This window comes from Prinia subflava, chromosome 15 (assembly GCF_021018805.1).
Source record: "Prinia subflava isolate CZ2003 ecotype Zambia chromosome 15, Cam_Psub_1.2, whole genome shotgun sequence".
Lineage (NCBI taxonomy): Eukaryota > Metazoa > Chordata > Aves > Passeriformes > Cisticolidae > Prinia > Prinia subflava.
This window is the reverse complement of record NC_086261.1, coordinates 232008-253814: the sequence shown is the minus strand read 5'-3', so window position 1 is coordinate 253814 and position 21807 is coordinate 232008. Positions and strand designations below refer to the sequence as shown.

General features: G+C 63.3%; 5 protein-coding genes across 16 annotated transcripts; 2 read left to right on the top strand and 3 right to left on the bottom strand.

Annotated features, from left to right (window-relative positions):
• The first annotated feature begins 4875 nt into the window (after window positions 1-4875).
• On the top strand, window positions 4876-9188 carry MFAP1 (microfibril associated protein 1). The gene is made up of 9 exons (XM_063412257.1): window positions 4876-5086; window positions 5202-5421; window positions 5996-6128; window positions 6428-6615; window positions 7042-7150; window positions 7221-7381; window positions 7630-7789; window positions 8261-8350; window positions 8472-9188. The coding sequence occupies exons 1-9, from the start codon at window positions 5008-5010 to the stop codon at window positions 8652-8654; spliced, it is 1323 nt and encodes a 440-aa protein (XP_063268327.1). The 5' UTR covers window positions 4876-5007; the 3' UTR covers window positions 8655-9188.
• A 346-nt stretch (window positions 9189-9534) lies between these two features.
• Window positions 9535-10716, bottom strand: HYPK (huntingtin interacting protein K). Its single transcript, XM_063412265.1, has 4 exons — window positions 10395-10716; window positions 10161-10216; window positions 9889-9940; window positions 9535-9693 (listed from the first exon to the last, which is right to left on the bottom strand). Exons 1-4 carry the CDS (start codon window positions 10578-10580, stop codon window positions 9598-9600), a joined length of 390 nt encoding a protein of 129 aa, XP_063268335.1. The 5' UTR covers window positions 10581-10716; the 3' UTR covers window positions 9535-9597.
• A 485-nt stretch (window positions 10717-11201) lies between these two features.
• SERINC4 (serine incorporator 4) lies at window positions 11202-15153 on the top strand. Of its 7 annotated transcripts, XM_063412255.1 has the most exons (12): window positions 11202-11788; window positions 11916-12047; window positions 12473-12651; window positions 12753-12832; window positions 12925-13018; window positions 13081-13292; window positions 13563-13658; window positions 13728-13854; window positions 14067-14139; window positions 14350-14401; window positions 14481-14637; window positions 14937-15153. In XM_063412255.1, the coding sequence occupies exons 1-12, from the start codon at window positions 11738-11740 to the stop codon at window positions 15151-15153; spliced, it is 1470 nt and encodes a 489-aa protein (XP_063268325.1). In that variant the 5' UTR covers window positions 11202-11737. The 7 variants fall into 7 exon arrangements, with proteins under 7 accessions (XP_063268325.1, XP_063268323.1, XP_063268319.1 ...); XM_063412253.1 differs by having other exon boundaries at window positions 11202-12047; window positions 14067-14401; XM_063412249.1 differs by having other exon boundaries at window positions 13081-13854; window positions 14067-14401.
• Window positions 15154-17139: 1986 nt separating this feature from the next.
• On the bottom strand, window positions 17140-17885 carry SERF2 (small EDRK-rich factor 2). The gene is made up of 3 exons (XM_063412266.1): window positions 17809-17885; window positions 17452-17560; window positions 17140-17350 (listed from the first exon to the last, which is right to left on the bottom strand). The coding sequence occupies exons 1-3, from the start codon at window positions 17813-17815 to the stop codon at window positions 17287-17289; spliced, it is 180 nt and encodes a 59-aa protein (XP_063268336.1). The 5' UTR covers window positions 17816-17885; the 3' UTR covers window positions 17140-17286.
• Window positions 17886-18063: 178 nt separating this feature from the next.
• LOC134558430 (peptidyl-prolyl cis-trans isomerase FKBP8-like) lies at window positions 18064-20924 on the bottom strand. Of its 6 annotated transcripts, none has more exons than XM_063412260.1 (7): window positions 19625-20922; window positions 19446-19534; window positions 19067-19287; window positions 18823-18995; window positions 18667-18744; window positions 18427-18530; window positions 18064-18337 (listed from the first exon to the last, which is right to left on the bottom strand). In XM_063412260.1, the coding sequence occupies exons 1-7, from the start codon at window positions 20135-20137 to the stop codon at window positions 18301-18303; spliced, it is 1215 nt and encodes a 404-aa protein (XP_063268330.1). In that variant the 5' UTR covers window positions 20138-20922; the 3' UTR covers window positions 18064-18300. The 6 variants fall into 6 exon arrangements, with proteins under 6 accessions (XP_063268330.1, XP_063268331.1, XP_063268332.1 ...); XM_063412261.1 differs by having other exon boundaries at window positions 19067-19284; window positions 19625-20920; XM_063412262.1 differs by having other exon boundaries at window positions 19446-19791; window positions 19903-20919.
• Window positions 20925-21807: the final 883 nt, after the last annotated feature.

The window sequence follows — 21807 nt, the reverse complement described above, 5'->3', positions numbered from 1 at the left end:
GTGTCATAGCAACACAAATGCTGCAGAACCCAAAGTGACCTGAACCCAAACTGACCTGAATCCTCTACACCTGCGATGAGTCTGGCAGCCACAGGCAGGAGCAGGTCCTAGTGCTCTTTACAGAGAAAAGGAAGTCACTCAGATACCATGATCGAGATCGTGAAGCATTAGCAATCACACAGGAAACAGTCACCTTGGTAACCGAGATGCTGAGAACAGCCCAGAAAATCTAGCACAGGGCAGGCTGCTGTGCTAAACTGGGTTAGTTCTGCAGGGCAGCACCCTGGCCGCAGGTATTCAGGCTGGGCCAACCCTGGCATCCAGCCCCAAGTGCTGCACCAGAGATCACCAGCCCCAGGGGCTGTGGTGCCCCAGACCCACCTTCAGAGCCACGGTCCTGCCAGGGGGCCAAGGCACCCATCAGAGCGGCAGCACTCACCCCAGTGTCACTGCAGCATGCTCAGGAGTCGTCCCTGGCAAGCCCAGGCTGGCCCTTGGGGGCACAGGAAGCGAGTTATGCCCATGGGGTTATATGGAGGATACATGGACAGGGGCAGGTCCGGAGCTGGAGTCTGAACCAGTGGTGGGAGGGAGGATGGGAGGCGGGCTGCGTTCCCCACCCATAACTTTATCTCTGGATGCCTCCTTTGGGCGCTGGCAGCCATGCCTAGGCAGGTGAGGAGCTGCTGCACCCGGCCCTGTGACCTGCGGTGCTGAGAGGAGCTGACAAAGGGCTCTTGTCACCACAGGCTTATCGCGGCGCTGCGGGGCAGACAGGCAGGAAGTACCGCGCTCTTACGCAAACCACTGGCCTGGGACCCGCGCTGACCCCACAGCCCTGCCAAAGAAAACGCCTGGGTCGGGAAGCACCTGGCTGCAGGTGGCACAACGCCACGGACCACGGACTGGAGGAGACCCAGCAGCCCCCTGGAGCCCAGCTGCAGAAGGAGCAGAGAGTGGGGCCACCAGCATGGATCTGAGCAGCTGCTGTGCCCCACTCACCTCACAGGGCTGCCGGGCACCCCTCTCTGCCCCCAGCCACGATGCAGGGACGGGGTGAAACAGCTACTGCAGCACATCTGCCAGAATCCTCTCAGACTTGGGGACCATGGCTCAGAGGCACCAGTGCAGCCCAGGAGACAGCAGGGAGCAGCTGCTCCATGTGGCAGTGCCCAGCAAACGGGCAGCACTACCATCTGCCAGCTGTACTGCCCCGTCCTGCGAGGTCTACCCTGCCAGGATCCCCTGGGGTTCTTACTACAGCCACAGGGGTCAAACTGCTCACTGGGGGTAGGAGAGAGTCCCCCACATTCCCCTTCACTGAGCACACTGTGGTGTGGCTTGGCTGCGCACACAATCAATAGAAACCCACTTTCATGGAAAAATCAGGTTCATTTTTAGCTGTCAGGTTGCAGAATTCAACTGTCCATCTGCTCAAACTCCCTGGGAGGCAGAGCAGCACGGGGCTGTACCCCTGCCTGCAGGCACCCCAGCCTGGAGGACCTGCAGGATTGCAGGTGAAAGCAGCCAGTGCGTGGGCAACAGCGGGGAAAGAGCAGAGAGCCCACACGGAGAAACCACCAGAGAAAACCACGTAACAGGCAGCAACAGCAGGCAGAAACATCTGGACAGACCAAATCAATACCAGAGGTTTTACCCAGCACAGAGCAGCCTGCTCTGCCCCCCTTGCCAGCAAAGGTGAGCCCACAGCCCCTCTGCTGTGCTGTCCAGCCCTCTCACTCTCCAGAAGCTAAGACCACAGTCCCTTTCCCTGGAGTCACTCCAGTCCATCCACCTCCCCTCCACATGGATACTACCAGCAGGCCCTTTGGTGCCCAGGGAGCTGGGACTGCCATGGCCCAGGCAGGATCTGTGCTCTACAAGGTCCTGCTGGCTCCAGCAGCTCTATTCATCTCTGGCTCCCAGACACAACATCTTACTGTAGCCACATGCAAGGACTCAGGCTCAGCCCAAACACCCTGACCTTGTCCTGCAGTACAGCTGCAGACACAAACAGCAGCTGCTCAAGGTGGGTTCTGTAACTGTCTGCCTTAGGTTTTGTCAGCAGCAGTCCTAATGCTGGCAAGGTATCAATCCACAGCCTAGTCTGGCTCTGCCCCTGCCCTGGGCTGTGGAACCTGCCCTTCCATCACCTGTCCTGTGACAGCACCCCGTCATCACCTGCTGGACGGGTGTAGGGATATCCTTGCCCAGCCTAAGTCTATAAAGCGACTGTGGCACTTGGGGCGTTCCACACAAGTGACACGCACAGGGAGACAAGCACACATGGGCAGGGAACACCAGGAGCCCACCTGCAGCCCAGAAGTAGGAATGCCCTGTGCCCATGTGCTTCAGTGGGCTGGGGAGGGGATGCCCACAAGCACGGACACACAAGCCCAGCCCAAAGACTAGCAGGTGTGGCTGGCATAGCACTGAGGGGTAGACTGGCCCATGCTCCAGGCTCACTTATGGAATGTCTGCCAGCCTTCCATGGCCTCACACCATCCCAGGAATGGGGGCCTCAACCCCACAAAGTGCTCCCACCCTGCTGCAGCCCAGCTGCCAACTGCCAAACACTGCAGGGCCAAGATATCAGCAGCCACTGTGCTGAGGAAAGGCAACAGAGGGCAAACAGACTTCACAATGAAGGGCATCTTCCTGCCACGGCCTCCAGCACCTGCAGCCACAGAACAGAGCCAGTCTTGAAGGCATTTCCCTGTTTGCCCAGGTCTTTAGTTTTGCTTCACCTGAATGGGACAGTATCTGCCTTGTGTGCAATCCCCAAGCTTCCCCTTAGCTGCTGTGGGCAGCTGTTCCTCCAAGTCCTGTTAAAGCTTATTCCTTGCCACGTGGCACAGGACTCACCAGGTGGGAACACACTGTGACAACCCTCAACGTTAACAACATGAACATGGAGTGGGTGCTCTGGTTGTCACCTAGGTGCAAAGGCTGGACGCATACCAGCAAGCACAGAGATCCACGCTTGCTCCTTCCTGGCAGAGGCTGTAAGTGCTGTAGGATTATAAAAGTGCTGTAGGATTATAAAGGCACCAATGCCTCTGTTGCCCAGGCAAACCACCATCTTCAGGGCATCAAGGGAGCCCTGCAAACCCTGTCTCATGCAGGGACACACTGAAGCAGGAGAGCTCTGCCTGTGCCAGAAACAGGTCTGTACAGAGGGCACTGCAAGGATACCCTTCCCCATAACTCGAACAGGGACTGAGTCAGGACGCCAGGTGCAGCCAGCTAGTGCTGAAGGGGCTGAGCCCACCTGCCTCCATGCCTGGGGCAGCCACTCCTGCTTGCAGCCCAGCCAGATCGTGGTCACCCAACTGGATCTGCCCAGCCCTGGCATCTCTGTAGGTCAAGGAGAGGCCCCCAGGAGAGAGCCAGCCCCCATGGGACCTCTGCAGCCACTTCTGTGACCAGACGAGGGTGGTACTGCTGCCAAAAATTGGGTCTGCTCCCCCCTAGACTGGCTGCAGGAGATGCTGCCAGAGCAATGTCTCCCAGCCCAGGCCAAGGACACCAAAAGAGAAACACTTCCCTGCACTCCCTTAGGCATTGTGCTCCAGTGCTGACCCACCAACACCAAAAGCATATGTGCTTTCCTGGCTGACAGTGCTGGCCTCACCCCACACGGCCTCGGCCACACAAGCATGAGAGCACCTGCTCTGCTACTGCCAGTGAACTGTTAAAGCATGGCTCTGACCCCCTGCTTCCTAAATTTCCCTGCCAAGTAGATTTCATGGAAGACAAAACCTCTTCCTTTCTTCCTAGAAGCCGGCAGAAAGTAGCAGGCAGAAGGTGACAGAGGTGGCTGTAGAGGCTTGTGACGCAGTTTTATCCAATTTAAGAGAAATTATTATCTTCTGCGGCAGGATGTACGCATAGGGACATCCCGTATCAGCCACTCGCTCCCACACTGTGAAACCTTGCACCCCTCGGAAGCTGAGACATGCTGACACAGGCAGCACCCGGCTGCTTACGGAAAACCCCCTACAAAGCAGCCTGCCCCCAGCCTTTCCCCACTGACGCCTTGCTACACCCATGCCAGCGGGACTCCCAGGAGCTCCCGAGCGTGGCCGTGCAGCACGGAGGAGGTCCTGCCCCACCGGCAGCAGCCACACCTGGCGCTGGCCAGGCCGAGGGCTACGGGGGCAGGCGGCTGAGCAGGAGCTGTTTGTCCTTGCTCCCGGCGGGGCGGGGAGCCTGGCAGCGGCACTGGGGCTTGGTGGGGCTGGCTGGTGCTGGGCAGAGCAGGAAGACTGGGGCTAGGGCTGGCTCCGGCTGTCGGGAGCAAAGGCGGACGGCCTGCTCTGCCGCGCTGCAGGGAGGAACTGAAAGGCAGCGCTGGCAGCGGGCACAGCACAGACCCCCCAGCCCACTGTGCACCAAAGCGAGCAGCGGTTTCCTCAGGCTGTGCGGGGGAATTCGGCACAGGAGTGTGCCGGACGCAGGACGTGTCCCCAGCTCGGCGAGTTACGGGTGGCCCTGAGCCCTCGGTGTTCCCGCAGTGGTCGGCTCGGATCCAGCCCCGCACGGAACGCTGCCTGCCACAGAGGGCGGGCGGCAGCAGGGAACCGCCGGGCCTGCAGAGCTGCAGCCCCGTTCAGACACGGCCGGAGGCGCCAGGCGCGTCGCGCCCCGGGCGAGCAGCAGAGCCCTATCGTCCGATGGCCGCTCGGCCGGCGCCTCGCCCTGACGCCTCTTGGGGGGTAAACCCGCACCGTGCGGGAGGGAACGGAGCTTCTCTCGGCCGCAGGCGGATGGCGAAACCAGCGGGGACTCCGCCTGCCGCCCCGCCCCGCCCCGGGACGCGGGCACGGGGCAGAGCCGAGCCCAGCGCCGGCCCCTAGACAGCACCGCGGGACGCGCGTCACTTCCGGGCCGCGGCACGGTCCCGGTGGCGGCGGCAGCGGCCGAGGTTCCGGTTCCGGGTGAGCGCTCGAGGCGCTGTTGTCACCGGCACCGCTCGGCCCGGCCCGGCCCCCGCCCGCCGCCACCATGTCGGTCCCCAGCGCCCTCATGAAGCAGCCGCCGATCCAGTCCACGGCGGGCGCCGTGCCCGTCCGCAACGAGAAGGGTAAGCTGCGGGGCCGGGGCTCGGCGGGGTGGCCGGATGGGCGCAGGGCCGGGGCTGGGACCGGGGCGGCGGGGGCGCGGGGCCGAGACCCTTGGTGACGGCCCGGCGCCCGCAGGCGAGCTGTCCATGGAGAAGGTGAAGGTGAAGCGGTACGTGTCGGGCAAGCGGCCCGACTACGCGCCCATGGAGTCCTCGGAGGAAGAGGACGAGGAGTTCCAATTCATCAAGAAGGCGAAGGAGCAAGAGGTCGAGCCCGAGGAACAGGAGGAGGAACTGGCCAACGACCCCCGGCTCCGGCGCCTCCAGAACCGCATCGCTGAGGACGTGGAGGAGCGGTGAGTGCCGGGTCAGGCAAGAGCTAAGCCCCCTTTGCCTGTCTGGGGCTCCGTGGCTGGGAGTCTGCTGGGCTGCAGGGGGAAACTGCACAGGAAGGGTCTGGGAACATTGTCCAGGCAGTGCAGGACTGTCTGTGACTTCCCATGTCCACACTGCACTGTGCCTGGGGCTGCTTTCCAACCAGGAGCCAGCCAGGTGCAGCCCACGTCCAAGTAAGTTTGGGTGGATGGTAGCAAAAACAGGCTCCAAAATAGAAATTAGTGCAGTGTGCTGAGGCTCAGGGAAGTGAGGAAGGATGGTGTCTCATGAAATGTACTCTGGGCAGGGAGTACTGTTTGCCTCCCGTGGAGCTGCGTTGGTTTTGTTTCCACTAACAAGGAGCATTCTCATTGGGAACTCCACCCTGCCTTGAAGGATGGACAGGGAAGAGCTGCCAGTGCCCAGCCAGTGTCAGTTCTGGCCATGTCTGGCAGTCCCAGCGCTCACCATGGCCTTGCTAGAAGCGATTTGGGGACAGTCACTTTCCTGCAGCCCCCGTTCCAAGTGCCACGCATTAACTGGGGTCTCTTGCAGGCTGGCAAGGCACCGCAAAATCGTGGAACCTGAAGTGGTTGGAGATAGCGATTCAGAAGTGGAGGGGGGAGAAGCTTGGCGCCTGGAACGGGAGGACACCAGCGAAGAGGAAGAGGAAGAGATCGATGATGAGGTGTGTTTGCAGAGCTGGATAATGGCCTAGGGAAGCTGGAAGGGCACAGGCTGGAACTGCCCTTTGCATGGTTATGTGGGCTGTCTGATATATCGGGACAAGTGTCACACCTAGCCATGACACAACTGGTGGGTCACCATCCTCTGGCATGGGACAGTACACTGGGGGAGGCCACACCATGTCCAGAGAGGCAGGTGCATCTTCTCAAAGCCAACACTCCAGATGTGACGTGTGTTTCGCAGGGGAGAGAGAAGTGGCAGCAGGACTGGCCTCTGACTGCTCTGGCTTGTCCCCATTAGGAGATTGAGCGTCGGCGTGGGATGATGCGTCAGCGAGCACAGGAGAGGAAAACTGAGGAGATGGAAGTGATGGAGTTGGAAGATGAGGGTCGGTCTGGAGAAGAGTCTGAGTCAGAGTCTGAGTACGAGGAGTACACAGACAGCGAAGATGAAATGGAGCCACGTCTCAAACCAGTCTTTATCCGCAAGTAGGTGATGGAAGTGCATGGGCTGGCCCTGGACCATGGTAGTCAGAAGCTGGGGCCCAAAGAGACCTTGCTGCCATGGTCTCTTCTGACTGAGGAAGCCATTCACCTCCTTGGGGTGGGACAGGATGGTCACAGCCTGGCAGGGCACAGCTAGGGAGCAAGGGACAATCCCTGCACCCACAGCTCCATATCAATTGCCTTGGGCTGCTATGGGATCAGGCAGTAGAGTATGACCAGAGCCCGTGGGCAAGGGCCATACAGTGGCAAAGGGATGTGGTAGTCCCCAGAAAGGGGAGAGCCCCAGGACCCGACCTGTCCTTGGAGAGGATAAAGGCTGAAAGCAGCTGCAGTGTGGGAGCCAGCGAGAGGCTGAGCTGCTGCACTGGCTCATGGGAGAGCTGAAGGCTGTTGTGGCCCTGCTCTCAGGAAGGACCGGATCACAGTTCAGGAGAGAGAAGCGGAAGCTCTGAAGCAGAAGGAGCTGGAGCAGGAGGCAAAGAGGATGGCAGAGGAGAGGCGCAAGTACACGCTTAAGGTGCGGAGGGGGTGGGTGGAGGCCGAAGGGGGCAGTCACTGCAGCAAGCTTAGCTTGGACCTCACTGCAGATTGTGGAAGAGGAAGCAAAGAAGGAGCTTGAGGAGAACAAGCGCTCACTGGCAGCACTGGATGCACTCGATACAGATGATGAGAATGATGAGGAGGAATACGAGGCCTGGAAAGTCCGTGAGCTGAAGCGTATCAAACGAGACCGTGAAGAACGAGAAGCGTAAGTATTGTCTGGTGCACAGGAGGCTGAGAGCCCACAGGTAGTTGAAACACCTTCTCTTCAGGCTGCCCTTTGGCAGGTGGGACATCCCAGCTGGACTAAATGCCCAGAGCCCCTCCTGCCTGCCCTTGGGGTGCCTTTGCTCCCCAGCAGTAAATGTGTGAAGTCTCAGGTGGTAGCTGGTGACAGCTGCTCTCCCAGGAGATGCTAAGGGGACACAGGGTCTCAGGCGCTTTTCTCCCACCCAGCATGGAGAAGGAGAAGGCAGAGATCGAGCGTATGCGGAACCTGACAGAGGAGGAGCGCCGTGCTGAGCTCCGGGCCAACGGCAAAGTCATCACCAACAAGGCAGTAAAGGGCAAATACAAATTCCTGCAGAAGTACTACCACCGCGGCGCCTTCTTCATGGTGAGTGTGCTGAGGGCCAGGCATGGCTGCACTGGCTGCAGGTGTGAGACTGCAGGACCACCTTTTCCCTTTGGAAAGCCTCCCCTCTCGCACGGTGACCTGGGGCTGGGGGTGCCCTGGGACAAGAGCCAACCTTCAGTGGCAGCATGGGGCTGAAGTTGACCCAGAGTGACCTCACCAGAGCATGTCAGGTTACGGGTTCCCCGTTAAAATGGAGCTGAAGCCGCAGAGCTGTCCCTGTGCTGCTGTTTGGGCTGACAGACCCAGCCAGAACCAAGCCAGCTCTGCATGGGCCACAGGAGAAGCAGACTAGGGAACAGCACTCATATCCCACACTCCAGCAGGAGTTAATAGGGCTGCAAGTACTGTGGCAGCCCTGGCAGAGCAGTAATATGACCTTCAGGCAGCTTCTTCCACTGCTGCCAAGACTTGCTGGAACCTTTTGGGCTGAGCAGGTGTGTCCTTCTGCAGGATGAGGATGAGGAGGTGTACAAGAGGGACTTCAGTGCTCCAACCCTTGAGGACCACTTCAACAAGACCATCCTGCCCAAAGTCATGCAGGTGGGTGTGCTGGCAGAGGGTGCCCAGCCCATATGCCAAGGGGTGGGAGTTCTGGGCAGCAGGGAGCAGCAGGTCCTGCATCCCCCCTGAGCAGCTGCTTACAAGTTCTTCTGCTCCCCAGGTCAAGAACTTTGGGCGCTCGGGGCGGACGAAGTACACACACTTGGTGGACCAGGACACCACCTCCTTTGACTCTGCCTGGGGCCAGGAGAGTGCGCAGAACACCAAGTTCTTTAAGCAAAAGGCAGCAGGAGTACGGGACGTTTTTGAGAGACCGTCAGCCAAGAAACGAAAATCGACCTAAGGCATAGGCAGGAGGGTCTGTTTTGGCTAATGCTGGCAGGAGGGCGCTGCTCTGTCAGCTGCCAGAGCCTGGGCAGAGCTAGAACGGACATGTTCCAGGACTCCTGTGGTGGCAAACCCTTCCCCTGCCTGTACCATGCCTACCCTGGTGAGGTGTTCCACTCCCCGTGCTGAGCAGACCTGATGGGTTGGTTCCCTGCCCGTGCAACGTGGAGGATGATGGGCTGTGGTGCTGGCCATGTGGTGCTGGCCAGGCTCGTGGCCACACTATGTCCCAGCAGTGGCCACTGTGGAGCTTTGGCAGTGCCTGGGACATTGCAGCAGCATCCCTAGCTCCAGCATGTTCACTTCTGGAAGAATTACAGGACTTTTGCACCCATCTGGTCTACAACCCCTTGCTTGTCCTTGGTGTCAATCTGGGCACTGTTTTGGGGTGGTCAGCAGTGACCCCATCTCCTCACCGTGGTTCTGCAGGGCTTGGCTTTTCTACCTGTGTGGAGTGGGAGGGTTTGATTAAAGACTTGATTTTCTTACACATTCTGGCCCCATTCTTCTTAAAGACATGGCTGTCCTGTTCTGTGCCTTCCTTGTGAGCCAGCGTGAGCTGGCGCAGCACAGGAGGCTCCAGCCTGGGCAGGGCATGCTGTCACCACTGCCTCAGGCCTGTGCCTGGGCCTGTCCAGCCTGTGCTGCCCTAGGGGCAGAGGTTAAAAGAGGGGAGAGCAGCACATCTCAGTGCTCAGGCAGGTCACTTTGTCCTGCTCCAGTCCCAGGGGTGCCCAGCTGGCACTGCAACACAATGCCACACGGCTGGGCCCCACTTCTTGATACCGTGCCAGGGGCATGTGCTCAGCACTGCGTAGACCACAAAGACAGCCCAGTCCCACCAGTGCCTTTATTGGAATGGAAAGAGACCCATGCCTGGCAGCCTGTGGCCTCCCTGCTCAGTTGGTGAGGGTGATAAGAGCCTCCACCACGTTGCCCATGTGCTCGCGCAGGCTGCGCTCCGCTGCGGCCCGGGATATTTCCATCTCCGTCATCTGCAGAAAAACAGCCACAGCCCCGTACGGCATCCGCAGGGCCCCACGGGCTGGGCGGGGCAGTGGGGGACACCCGCTCGGGGGGACACCGGGCTGGCCTCAGGGCAGGCAGGCACCGGCCTCCTCCGTGGGTGCAGTTTTGCACCCAAGATTTGGGACATGTCACAGCCTGCCTGCGGTCCCGCCCCTACTCACAATCAGCTCTAGATCCTCCTTCTTGATGGTCACTTTTGCCAGTTCTTTCTCCCTACAACAAGAGATGGATAAACCTCCGGTGACCAACAGCCCCCGCTGGCCACTGCCACGGTGCTCCCTCGGCCTCGAGGTGGGCAGGAGGGACCCCTCGCAGCAGTGCGGGGCTGGGAGTAGGCCGGGGTGTCAGACAGGGAAGCAGATGCTTGGGTCGTGTCCCGAGTGGTGACAACTTGCAAGACAGGCACTGTCCCGGAGCGAGCGCTGACAGTTACCTCTCCTGCTTGGCTTTCTGCTCCCGGGACCTCCGGTCTCCGATCACCGACATAGCCTGCCAGAACGAGCGTGGTCACCCCGCTGCGCGGCACCGGGCGGGTCAGCGCCACGCCGGCGGCACGGGCACCGGCACCGGCACGGGCGTGCAGGCGCGGGGGTCAGCGCCCGGCTCGGTCCCGCTGCAGGCAGCGCCCGGCCTCCCACCCTGGCCCGGTCCCGTCCCGCCGCCGCACCGTCTCCAGGTTGGAGCTCTGGATCTCCTTCTCCTCCGCGTAGTCCGTGACGCGCTCCAGGTCCGCCGCGCCGCTATCGTGCTTCCGCGGCTTCTCGGCCGCGCGACCGCCCGCCCCATCGCTGCCGCCGCCGGAGCCGTTCGGCTCCGTCTCCAGCTCCAGCTCCACATCGCCCTCCGCCGCCATGCCGCCGCCGCGGCCCGCTTCCGGTCACGTGCGCCGCCGGCGACGGCAGCGAGCGGCGCGCGCCGCCAGCACCGGGCGTGGGCGGGCCCGGCTCCAGGCCCGGCCCAGCCGAGCGGTCCCGGGTAGCGCCCCCCGGGCTCCCGGGGCTCCGGGCAGGTCGGAGCTAGCAGTGCCGGCACTCCCGGGCTTTCGGGCAGCTCGACAGCAGCGGGCCGAGGCGCGGAACCAGGCCGGGCGGGCGCAGCCCCGCCGCTGCCGGCGAGTGCCCGCTGGCAGTAAACCAGGATTGCCGGGTCCGCGACCCCGGTACGGCTCCCACCGCCGCTACACGGATGGTCGAACGAGGCAGGCCGCCGCGGGGCCCTGGCTGGGTCCCCGGGCGCTGCCCGAGGGGAGAGGCGGCTGCGCTGTGGCCGCGCGTCCCCGTGCCCCGACCCTGCGCCACCGCCGGTCGGAGCGCGCCCCCGCCCGCCCCCGCCGCTCCCTCGGCGCACGCGCCTCACGTGTCACCCCCGCGACGGGGACAGCGGGGACAGCGCGTCCCGCGGGGACAGCGGGGACGGCGGGGTAGCAGGCGGCGCGGGGGGTGTGTGTCACCGCCGCTGCAGCCGCGGCCCCGGCCTCTGCCGTGTCAGGGCTCTGCCAGCACAATGCCTGAATGGCTGTGGAGCAGCTGAAGAAAGGTGATGCCAGCCCCAGCGCACAGCCCCCTGTATCCCCTTGCTTGTCCCCAGCTCCTGCCGACCCTGAGGTATCCTGCTACCTGCTGGATGTGCTTCATGCCGTCCCAGCGAGGTACCTATGTCCCTTGGATGCCTCTGTGCCCGGGGCTGCTCCAGCCCTCCAGTAAAGTCCACATCCCCCAGCCCCTCCACACATCTGTATGGTACTGCTCTGGGATCAAGGAGACATCCTGTGCAGACCCCACGTGCCCCTCATGCAAGCTCATGTCCAGGCCACCTGCCAGGGCCACCTGCCCAAGCAGGGACGGGGGTCTGGGCAGGGATGCCCATAGCCAGGAGTCACTGGACAGTGCCCATGGAGCATCCCAGGGGTGGCTGCCTGAAGGGAACAGCGAGCAGATGGCAGGGCGGGCCGAGCTGACAATCCCCTAATCCCATCAATGCTGCGGGGGCTGACCAGAGCCGAGCTGGGCCATGGCAGGCACCGGGGCACACGGGCACCTCCTGCACCCGCTGCTCCTCCAGGTGGGACTTGGGGTCTTGCGGGGCTGGGAGCATGGCTGGGAGCGGGGATGGGTGGCAAGGGTGTGCTGGGCCAGGCGTGGGAACAGTGCTGGCCCTTGGGATCCCCACTGACCATGCCCCTCCCCAGCTCTGCTGCAGTTGTCACGGGCTCCGTGTGTCCACGAGCACGCGGATCCTCTACACGCTCCTGCATGTCCTGGCCTCTGCCGTGTGCTGCCTCATGCTGTCCCGCACTGTCGCCCAGACTATCACCGAGAAGGTGAGGAGGGAACTGGGACACCCAGGGTACTGGGAGAGTTGAGGGTCCCAAGGGTGCTGGGGGTCTCAAAGGTACCATAAATTCTGGGGGTACTGGGGTGCCAGGCACCTCAGGGTAACCAGGGTCATGCAGGGGAGCACTGAGTATACCAGAATTACCAGGGACATCAGGAGTACTGGGATTCTGGGGATGCTGGGATAGTAACAGGCTGCTGGGAGTGCCAAGGGTGCTGGAGGTGCCAAGGGGGAAGGGATCCTGCCAGAGATGCAGGATTTGCCTGGCGTCCTGGGGGCCCCAGAATACTGGGGAAGGTATTGGGAATGGTGGGAATATTGAAAGTTTGGATGTGCTGGATGCCGTGGGCACTGGGGGGTGCTGGGTTGACACACAAGCAGCCCTGTCCCATCAACCGCCATGCCTGCCAGGTGCCCTTCTCAGTGGTGCTGTGCCAACACCTGCCCGGGGGCACAGACTGCGAGCAGCTGGTGGGCTCCTCGGCCGTGTACCGGGTCTGTTTTGGCACGGCCTGCTTCCACCTGGCACAGGCTGCCCTGCTGCTCAACGTGCGCTCCAGCTCTGACTGCCGTGCGCAGCTCCACAATGGGTAAGGATGGGCCATGGGGCTGGGACAGGGTGTCCTGGGATGGGGCTGCCCTGGGGTGGGGCTGTTGGGGCCTCTATCCTACTGACGTTAACTGCCTGCAGGTTCTGGTTCCTGAAGCTGCTGGTGCTGGTGGGCCTCTGGGCTGCCAGCTTCTTCATTCCTGAGGACAACTTCATCCAAGGTGTGTCCCCCACCGTCTGAGCTGGCACCCTGGGTACCCCTTTTGGCCCCCAGCTGCCCTATGCCATCTCTACCTCTGCTCTATTCCCCCAGCCTGGCACTACACAGGTGTCTGTGGGGGCTTTGCCTTCATCCTCATCCAGCTGGTGCTGATCACAGCCTTTGCACACACCTGGAACAAGAACTGGTGAGTGCTGGGGTGCTGGGTGGGTACTTGCCCATGGCCACCACTGATCCACTCTTCCGCAGGCTGACAGGCGCTGCACAGGACAAGCGCTGGTATCTGGCTGTGCTGCTGGCCACGGCCACTTTCTACACCCTCGCCTCTGCCGCATTCTCCTTCCTCTACAAGTTCTACACTCACCCAGCCGCCTGCCACCTCAACAAAGCACTGCTTGCCATCAACGGCAGCCTCTGTGGCATCATGTCCTTCATCTCCATAACACCGTGTGTGCGGCTCAGTGAGTATCACACAGCACAGCATGGTGGGGGCTGCCATGCTGCATGGCCAGCTGCGTCCTGCGCTGAGGGTGACTGTGGGCCCCAGCTCAGGCCCAGCACTTGGGCACTGGAGGAGAAGCCAGCTCCCCAAGGTTGCCACTGGCCCTTCCTATACCTTGGCACAAGGCATTTGACAGGCAAGTGGCAGGAGGGGACTGCCCAGGGCCCACTCAGAGTCCCAGCCACCATCTCATGGCACTCCAGTAACACCTCTGTCCTCACTCTTGCAGGGCAGCCGCGGTCAGGGCTGCTGCAGTCCTCAATCATCAGCTGCTATGTTATGTACCTCACCTTCTCCGCACTGTCCAGCCGCCCCCCAGAGAGAGGTGGGTGTCCCTGTCCTCCACCAGCAGTCCCTGCTATGGTGCATCCTTCTCACCTCCACCTCCCTGCAGTGCTGTACAAGGGGCAGAACCTCACTGTCTGCTTCCCGGGGGTCCGGCAGGATGAGCTGCAGACAGAGGACACCACGGTCGCCGTGCTGGGCGCTGCTATCATGTATGCCTGCGTGCTCTTCGCATGGTGCGTGTACCCTGCCTGGGCACAGCCCGCCCAACCGGCACCACACGGGGTGCCAGGGGCATCCTGAGGGGTGGCAGGACAGGAGCAGGTGGAGCATTGGTGGGTGGACAGCAGAGCTCCTGTGGCCGTTGGGAATCCATGGGGCATGCTGGGAGCCTAGCACAGGGTGATGAGTGCCCGTGTTACGATTTCTGCCTCTCTCCTGGGCACAGCAATGAAGCCTCGTACCTTGCTGAGATCTTTGGGCCCCTCTGGATGGTCAAAGTCTACAGCTTTGAGTTTAAAGTGAGTATGGATGCAGCTGTGCTCCATGTCCTCCTGCTACAGGCACCCCAGACCCACCACCTCAAGGCCCTGTCCCAGCCCCAGAGAGGGGCAGGTCTGTCAAGCCAAGCACAGAGGGCTGCCCACACCACCTGCCCTGGCATCAGGCAGGGCTCAGCCTGGCCATGGTGGCCACAGGGCTGGGCAGTCACCACTCTGCTCTCCCTGCAGAAACCTTCCTGTTGCTTCTGCTGCCCTGAGAAGATGGAGGAGGAGCTGAGAGGTGAGTGCAGTGTCTACTGGGAGAGTGGGCAAGAGCCTGTGTCCCAGCCTGGGAGTGCCATGCCCCCACACTCCCCCAGGAACGGACCAGACATGTGAACGACTAGAGGAGAGTGCCAGGGGACAGTTCATCATCCAGGATGAGCAGGACCGGGTGGTCTACAGCTACTCCGCCTTCCACTTTGTCTTCTTCCTTGCCTCACTCTATGTTATGATGACACTCACCAACTGGTTCAGGTAGGGCTCTGTGCTGCTACCCAGCCCTCCCTGCTCTCACTCCAAACCTCTGTGCCAGGCTGTGATGGTATCACTGAGCTGGCACCTGCTGGGGATGCTCAGGGCTCTGTGCCCACAGACCTGCACTGCTCCAGTGGCAGCTGTGCAGCACAGCAAGAAGGGCTGGAGAGCCCACGGCAGAAGGAACATGCCCAGGGACATGTGGCCACTGGGACACAGTGTGACTTGGTGGCTGCAGCTGACGCTGGAAGCCCCTTGTTGGCATCCCATGGGCATCCAGTCCTGCCTTCTCCCACCAGCTATGAGAATGCAGTGCTGGAGACCACCTTCACACATGGCAGCTGGTCAACCTTCTGGGTGAAGGCATCCTCGTGCTGGGCTTGTGTCCTGCTCTACCTGTGGCTGCTGCTGAGCCCCTTCTGCCTCCATGGCTCCTCACAGCACCGGCACAATACTACAGGGCCACGCATCGTGCGGCGCCGACGCGCTCCACAGCGCATCAACGTCTCCACATAGTCCCTGCCAGGACAAACTGCCAAGGGCTGGTCCCTGCCGTGCCCTGTGCCTGTGCCGTGGCCCTGCTTGGTCCTCCTGGCCTCCCCAACCTCCTGTCCCAGGAGACAGCAGCACCTGAGAGCCTGAGGGGAACATGGGAGGTGGATGCTCCCAGGGTTACTGGCCCTGTGCCGAGCCAGGGCCACCCAAAGGGCCAGAGCAAGCTGGTGGCAGGTGCTCAGCCCACAGCCTGCTTGCCCTGACCCCACTGGGTGCACCGGGGGAGCATGGCTCTGCCCCTGGCTGCCACTGCCATGGTGCATTCACACTGTAAATACCTGCTTCAATACATTTTTATATAAAACTCTGAACTGAGTCTGTGCCATTGCCCTGTGCAGGCTGCTGCCATGGGGATGGGGAGAGGGGGTGCCAGCCCTGTGAAACACCCAATTCAGCGGCACTACTGCAGATTCCCACAGCGCCTGGCCTGGACAGGGGAGTTCTGCCAAACCCCTGTTCTGCTGGCAGTGCAGGCTGTCCTCTGGGGAAACAATGCCTTGCTCATGCCTGCTGCAAACACGGGCCACTGGGCAGCCTGCCCACAGTCACTCCAGGCCCTTCACTGGCAACTGCTGCAACACCATATTATCCTTGGGGCTCCCCAGATGCCCGAGCCCCACACAACCCCTGTGCCAGCTGCAGGCAAGACCCATGAGACCCTGCTAGGAGGAGGCTGGCTCCCTGCAGATAGCAGAGAACAGGGCATTTGTGAGGTACATCAGGATGGTGCAGCATGGACATGAGGGGAGCAGCCACTGGGATAACCAGGAATGTGCACCTGCCCAGGGCTGCCACTGCTGCCTACACAGCCCACCTTGGGCTGAGCCCAGGTGCTCCCTCACACCAGGATGGTGAGGAGGAGCCTAAGCTCAGCTCATACTCAGGCCTGCCGGTAGCAAGTCCTGCAGCCCCGGGAGCCAGGCCCCTGGAGCTGTCACCCACACAGGAAGGAAGGGAGGGAGAGCAGGGACCAGCACTCACCACAGGAGCAGGGGAGGGCAGGATGCTGTGTGCTGCCATTGATGACCCCCATGAGGTGCAGGCAGGCTGGCTCAGCTGCCCTCACTCACCCCACCAGCACCCTGTGGCCATAGGCTGCCAGCTTTAGAGAGCCCCATGCCACGCTTCTATCCTGCAGGACATCAAGCAGTCACAGCTATTGAGGCTGGTGGGGAAAAAGATGAACCTGTGGCCGTGGCCTGGCAGAGAGGGTCCACACACACCACAGGTAGCAACTGGCCATCGTGAGCACCAGTTTCTCAGAGCCCGCGGCGTAACCATGGCCCCACTGACATCCGTTGCCAGCCCCAGCCCCAGGGCTGCCTGTTCTGGGAGACCAGCGCTAAGGACGGCACCAGCGTGGTGGAGGCGGTGCTGCATCGGGCTCGGTGAGGAACCCAGGCTGCCGCGGGACCCGTCCCCGTGCTGCCGAATCGGGCTGACGCCACCATTCTGGCCCTGGAGGGATGTGAAAAAGCCGATGGGCACCGGCCTCGGCACTAGGCTGGACCTCATCGCTACGCGGACGTCTCCGCTCTGCTGCCCGGACGGGCAGCCGGAGCTGGGCCCGCCCCGGCCGTGCCGCAGCGCGGTTCCCCCGGGTGCGCAGGCCCGGCCGCCATCTCTCCACCGCCGCCCTCCGACCGGCCCTGAGCCCTGGCTGCGCCCGGCCTGCTCCAGGGCCGTACCATCCCGCTTCGTTCCTCGAGGCTCCCAGCTCTCGCACCCGCCCCGGGGCGTTCGGCCCTCAGCCACCACGCTGATCCCCGGGTGCTGCCCCAAGGACCGCCCAGGCCCGACTCCACCTTTGTTCCTCACCGTCAAGATGCCGCCGCTTGACTCGGCCACGGCCGCGCTCGGTCCTTCTCTCCGCGGAAGCTATTGCTCCGCCGGTAGTACCCATGCTCGCCCACCCCCCGCCCGGCGCACGGACGAGCAGACGAAGCGTGCAGGGCTCCACAGCTACTTTAATAGGGGACGGCGCCGCAGGGCGCGGGGCGATGCCGGGGGTCCCGGCGGGACCCGGCCTGCGCCGGCGCGGGGCATCCTGGCGGCGGGACCGGCCCTGGGGCGGCGGCCCAGCGCGGCCACCCGCTACTTGTTGCCTTCCTTCTTCTCGTCAGCCTTCTTCTGCTTCTGCTGCATGATCTCCGAGTCCCTGCGGGGAGCGCGGCGGGGCTGGCGGCGGGGCCGGCACCGCCGCGGGGCAGGAGCAAGGAGCGGGGCGGGGGAAGCCGGCGGGGCCGGCCCGGCGCTCACCTCTGCTTGCGGGCGGCAGCCGAGAGCCCGTCGTCCCGCCGCTTGCCCTTGCCCGAGTCGCTCTGCTTCTTCAGATTCTTCTGCCGCGCCAGTTCGCGCTGGTTCCCGCCTGCCACGGCGCGGCCGCCTCAGCGCGGCCCGGCCCCGCTTACGGGCCGCGGCGCCACCCCCCACACCCCGGCCTGAGCACTGCCCGCAGGGCGGGTCTCGGCGCGCCGGCGGATCATGGCATGGCCTCTGACCCCGGCCCCAGCGCACTCCTTAGCCCCAGAACAGCCCCCCACCACCCCAGCCCACCACACGCGTCAGCCCCAGCTCCCTTTCTTTCCTGCCTTCCTTTCTTTCCCCCCGACTCACGGGTCATGGCGCCGCTCCCTCCCACCGCCACTCCACCGCCACGTCCCGCACTGACCCCCCCCCCGCGCTCCGCCCCGGCCCGCGCTTTAAGGGACGCCACAGCCAATCATTGCGCTGATCCATCCCCCGCTGCACTCCCATTGGTGCGTCTCTCCGGCAGGGCCCCGCCTGATTGGCCGCAGGCTATGGCCTCCCTTCTGCCGGCGGGGGCGAAAATGCCGGAAGGTTGGGCGCAAGCGCCGCAGCCGCCCCCGCGCGACAGGAGGCGTGGCGTGGGGAACTGCCCCCGCCGTGACGTCATGAAGCGTGCGGGGCGCTCTGCGCAGCGGGGAGAGCGATGCGGTCGGTGCGGGGCGGGGCGGGGTCCCGCTCCTCCCTCAGCCCTCCCCCGCAGAGTTCTTCTCCGCCCCAAGGAGCGTGGGGCGATGCGGGGAGAACAGTTTGAGCGTTCTTCTATCTCCTCTGTCGGGCTCTGGGGCGCTGCGCGGCCGCTCAGATCGTTCCTTCCGCCGCGGGCGGCGCGGGGGATCTACGGGAAGGGACGGCTATAAGCACCATCCGCGCCAAGAGGGTACGGGACTGGCATCCGTCCCTGCACAGCCCGATTCGCCTACTCACGCAGGGCCCGGCAGCGGCATCGGGTCGTGGCGGGGATTCTGCGGGGCGGTGTTGGATGGGGGACTCTGGCGCTTCGCCAGCCGCGAGAGCTCGGTGTGGATCACCTGCGGAAGAGCAGGCTGCGGTGGGCAGGGCTCCGGTGGGACACCCGACCATCCCAGTACCGAATCCTGCGGGATCCTCTCCCTCCCCATCGCTCCTGCAGGACCACCGCCCGCCCTCGCACCCCGCCTCACACACCTTGTTGGCCGGATCCAGCTCCAGGGCTCTCCTCAGGACGAGCGTCGCCTCTGCGTCCCGGCCCTGCTCTGCCAGCAGCTGCGGGGAGAGGAGCGGAGGGTAGCTGGACGGCCTGGCCGAGGGGAGCGGGGTGGTGTGGGGCGATACGGGTCTCACCTGCCCTCGCCGGAGCAAGGCCCGGCCGTTGTCGGGGCTGATCCGCAGGGCCGCCTCGCAGGCCGCCAGCGCCTCCTCCGCCCGCCCCAACTTCAACTCGGCGGCCGCGCAGTTGTTGAGGCACTTCACGCGCTGTTCCCGCAGTTCTTCTTCCTCCTCGGGCCCGGGCGGAGCTGCGGGTCAAGTGGCGGCCTCAGCGCCCCAGCCCCACAGTCCCCGGGCCCTCCCTCCCGTTTGGTCTCACCGGTCGTGGGGCCGTCCAGGGCGCGCAGGGACAGCCGGTACGATCGCAGCGCCGCCGCGAAGTCAGCCCGCGCGAAGTGGAAGTTGCCCCGCTCCCGGCGCTGCGAGCCCAGGCGCAGACGGACGGCGGGCGGCAGCGGCTGCGGGTCGGGACCGTCCCGCACCTCTAGCAGCGTCACCTCGAACAACAGCGGCGCCTCGGGCGGCACGTCGGGCTCCCTGCTGGTACAGCACCGGCTGCCCCCTGCCCGCCCCGGTCCCCTGCCCTGCCAGCCCCACCGGCTCTGCCCCCGACCCCTGTCCTCCCCAGTCCATCTGCCCTCCCGCCCCCTGCCTGCTCCAGTCTCCGTCTGTTCGGTCTCGCTGCCCGCCCACCCTACCTGCCCGGGCGGCCATAGGCGTAGGGGAAAGCGGCGAGGAAGAAGGAAACCTCCCCGGGCTGCATGGTGGGGACGCCCAGCTCCAGAGCCTGTGGACGGGCACGGCGGGGCTGGCGGGTCGGAGCCCCGGGCGGCGCTGAGTCCGCACGGCACTGAACCGCGCACCGGTTCGGGCTCACCTGCACGACGTCCCCGTGACCCGGCACGAAGATGAGCCGCGGGTCCCGCTCTACCAGCCCGCCGTCCTCCAGGGCGCCCAGCACCTTCACCGACACCTCCTGGCCCGGCATCGGCCGCGGCCCGCCCGGCCCGGCCCGCATCACGCGCTTCCGCAGCAGCCGGTCCTCTGCGGAGGAGGAGGCGTTTAGAGCCAAGACGGGAGCCCCGAAATTGGCGCTTCTTGCCCAGCTCTCCCCTGTACCGGCCGTCCTAGCCTGGGCCGCCCGCCGGCGCTCACCCGTCAAGTCGCTCCAACCGTCGGAAGCAAAGAGCGGCCCGAAGCCGCCGGGCCCCGGCACTGCCAGCGCCTCCAGCCGCCGGTAGAAGAGCTGCTCCTCCTCGCGCACCGACGGCACCGCGATGGCGGTGTGAGGCAGACGGAACCGCACCCGCCGGTCCCGGCCGGGCCCCCGCGGCCTCTCGCCGGCCCCTGTTTCCCTCTCCGGGGACCCGCCGGGCGACGGGCCCGGCATATCCGCTCCCGGCCCTCCTCGCCGCCCGCCGCTACCTGCTGGCCTCAGCCCAGGTCCACCCGGGGCTCGGCGGTGGGTTCCCACGGTCCCCAGCCCGCACCGGGCGTGTCGCCGCCAGTCCCGCCGCGACTACCGGGGGTCGCCCGGGCCGGGGACACTGTGGAGCGCATGCCGCCCCGCCGTTACCTAATGCCGGGAAGCGGCTCAGGGGATTAGTCCGGGCCGGCGGCAAAAATAGCTGGCCCATGGCGAGCCCCGCCACGGGGCTCCCGCCGCCCGCCCCGCCCGCCGCTGCCCCTCGGCACCGCCCGCCCTCCGCCGTCGCGCGTTCCCGGCAATGCCGTGGCCGGGCGTGTCCAGTACCGAGGCTGCGGGCCGGGGCTCTGGCTTATCCCAGCTGCCATCAAGAGAAAAATCACTGTGAATATCTCCATCCAAGGCTGTCTCACATCAAAAGACTGATTCTGCAGTTTGAAAGAAGCAGGAACTCCTAGGCAAACTGCTGCTGCAGTTCATTCCTTGTTCATCTGGACCGGTCTCTGAAGCAGTGCCATCTGCCCCGAAGCACCTGGGTCCAGCTCATTCCCTGCTCCCTGGAGGGCCATGGCTGCAGGGGGGAGAGGCAGAAACAAACATCTGATCTTCCGCTAAGGCCTGAACCAGCTTGGGGGAATGTGCTACTTTGGGTGGTGGCTTTCCTCTTACACACGACCAGCTCTCCATGCAGGTCTCACTGAAAGCAAGGTCTGTAGCCATCCTGTTTGCCAAGTATTCCACGCAGCAAATATACAAATCCTTCCTTAGATGTGTTTCTCCTCAATTGAAGCTCAGCACCCTCAATGCAGTTGCAGCACAGTTAGGGACATCTGGGCAGACACCAGCACAGCCCCTTCCTCATCCTCTGTCCCTCCTGGCGGAAAACTTCCCCAGGCCTGTGCTAATTTCACCCAGGCTGCTCTGAACACCAGCAGTGATGCTCTGGGCCAAACATGAAGAGTTTCACTAGTGTTCAGTGGCCCAGCTGCCACCAGGTCAACAGTCACAGACCAGGGAGCAAAGCTTGGATCAGAACCACTTCCCTGGCTCTGCTTGGCTTGATGGAGGGCACTGCCCTGCCCGCCAAGGAAGGAGCACTTCAGTTTGGTGTTACATGGGTAATTGTCAGCTGTCAGTGGAGCTTGTTGTGTTCCTTTTCCTTGCAGCAATGCCAGGAGCCCACAGCCAGGTGTGCAGGACTCCTGCCAGTCTGTGCAGGGACCACTGGATATCACATGCTCCTCCAAAGGTGCCTCAACATCTGCATGCATTAGGGGACAAAGTACCTGCCACAGCAGCAGAGCACAGAAGGGAGATGTGATTTGAGATACTAATGGAGCTGGGAAAGAAACTGTTGTACTGCACAGCTACTGTAGTCAAAAAACTACACACTAAGCCCTGTATGATCTACTGTACCTGGAGAATTCCAGCAGCAAAACATAAGGTATTCAGGCTTTGAGTTGTGGGGGAGAAATCCACATAAAAAGCAAGCTCTGGCTCTTGCCATAGTAATTGCTGCTATGCAGCAATAACTTTGAGTGTGCTGACCATCACTTCAACTTGCACACAGTCCAGGAACCCACCACCAGGGCAATGGCCCCTACCTGGTCTGCCCATCTCTTTCCTGCCCTTCC

Excerpts from the sequence above, each read along its gene's own strand:
- MFAP1 (XM_063412257.1), top strand. The coding sequence starts at position 5,008 with ATGTCGGTCCCCAGCGCCCTCATGAAGCAGCCGCCGATCCAGTCCACG. Across the intron at positions 6,616-7,041 it reads AAACCAGTCTTTATCCGCAA|GAAGGACCGGATCACAGTTC; the intron begins GTAGGTGATGGA and ends CCCTGCTCTCAG. Across the intron at positions 7,382-7,629 it reads GACCGTGAAGAACGAGAAGC|CATGGAGAAGGAGAAGGCAG; the intron begins GTAAGTATTGTC and ends TCTCCCACCCAG.
- HYPK (XM_063412265.1), bottom strand. The coding sequence starts at position 10,580 with ATGGCGGCGGAGGGCGATGTGGAGCTGGAGCTGGAGACGGAGCCGAAC. Across the intron at positions 9,941-10,160 it reads CAGAAAGCCAAGCAGGAGAG|GGAGAAAGAACTGGCAAAAG; the intron begins GTAACTGTCAGC and ends CTCTTGTTGTAG. Across the intron at positions 9,694-9,888 it reads AGGAGGATCTAGAGCTGATT|ATGACGGAGATGGAAATATC; the intron begins GTGAGTAGGGGC and ends GTTTTTCTGCAG.
- SERINC4 (XM_063412248.1), top strand. The coding sequence starts at position 11,820 with ATGGCTGGGAGCGGGGATGGGTGGCAAGGGTGTGCTGGGCCAGGCGTG. Across the intron at positions 12,833-12,924 it reads TGAGGACAACTTCATCCAAG|CCTGGCACTACACAGGTGTC; the intron begins GTGTGTCCCCCA and ends CTATTCCCCCAG. Across the intron at positions 14,402-14,480 it reads GATGGAGGAGGAGCTGAGAG|GAACGGACCAGACATGTGAA; the intron begins GTGAGTGCAGTG and ends ACACTCCCCCAG.
- SERF2 (XM_063412266.1), bottom strand. Across the intron at positions 17,351-17,451 it reads GCTGCCGCCCGCAAGCAGAG|GGACTCGGAGATCATGCAGC; the intron begins GTGAGCGCCGGG and ends CGCTCCCCGCAG.
- LOC134558430 (XM_063412258.1), bottom strand. The coding sequence starts at position 20,137 with ATGCCGGGCCCGTCGCCCGGCGGGTCCCCGGAGAGGGAAACAGGGGCC. Across the intron at positions 18,996-19,066 it reads CCTGGACGGCCCCACGACCG|CTCCGCCCGGGCCCGAGGAG; the intron begins GTGAGACCAAAC and ends CTTGACCCGCAG. Across the intron at positions 18,745-18,822 it reads CCTTGCTCCGGCGAGGGCAG|CTGCTGGCAGAGCAGGGCCG; the intron begins GTGAGACCCGTA and ends CTCTCCCCGCAG.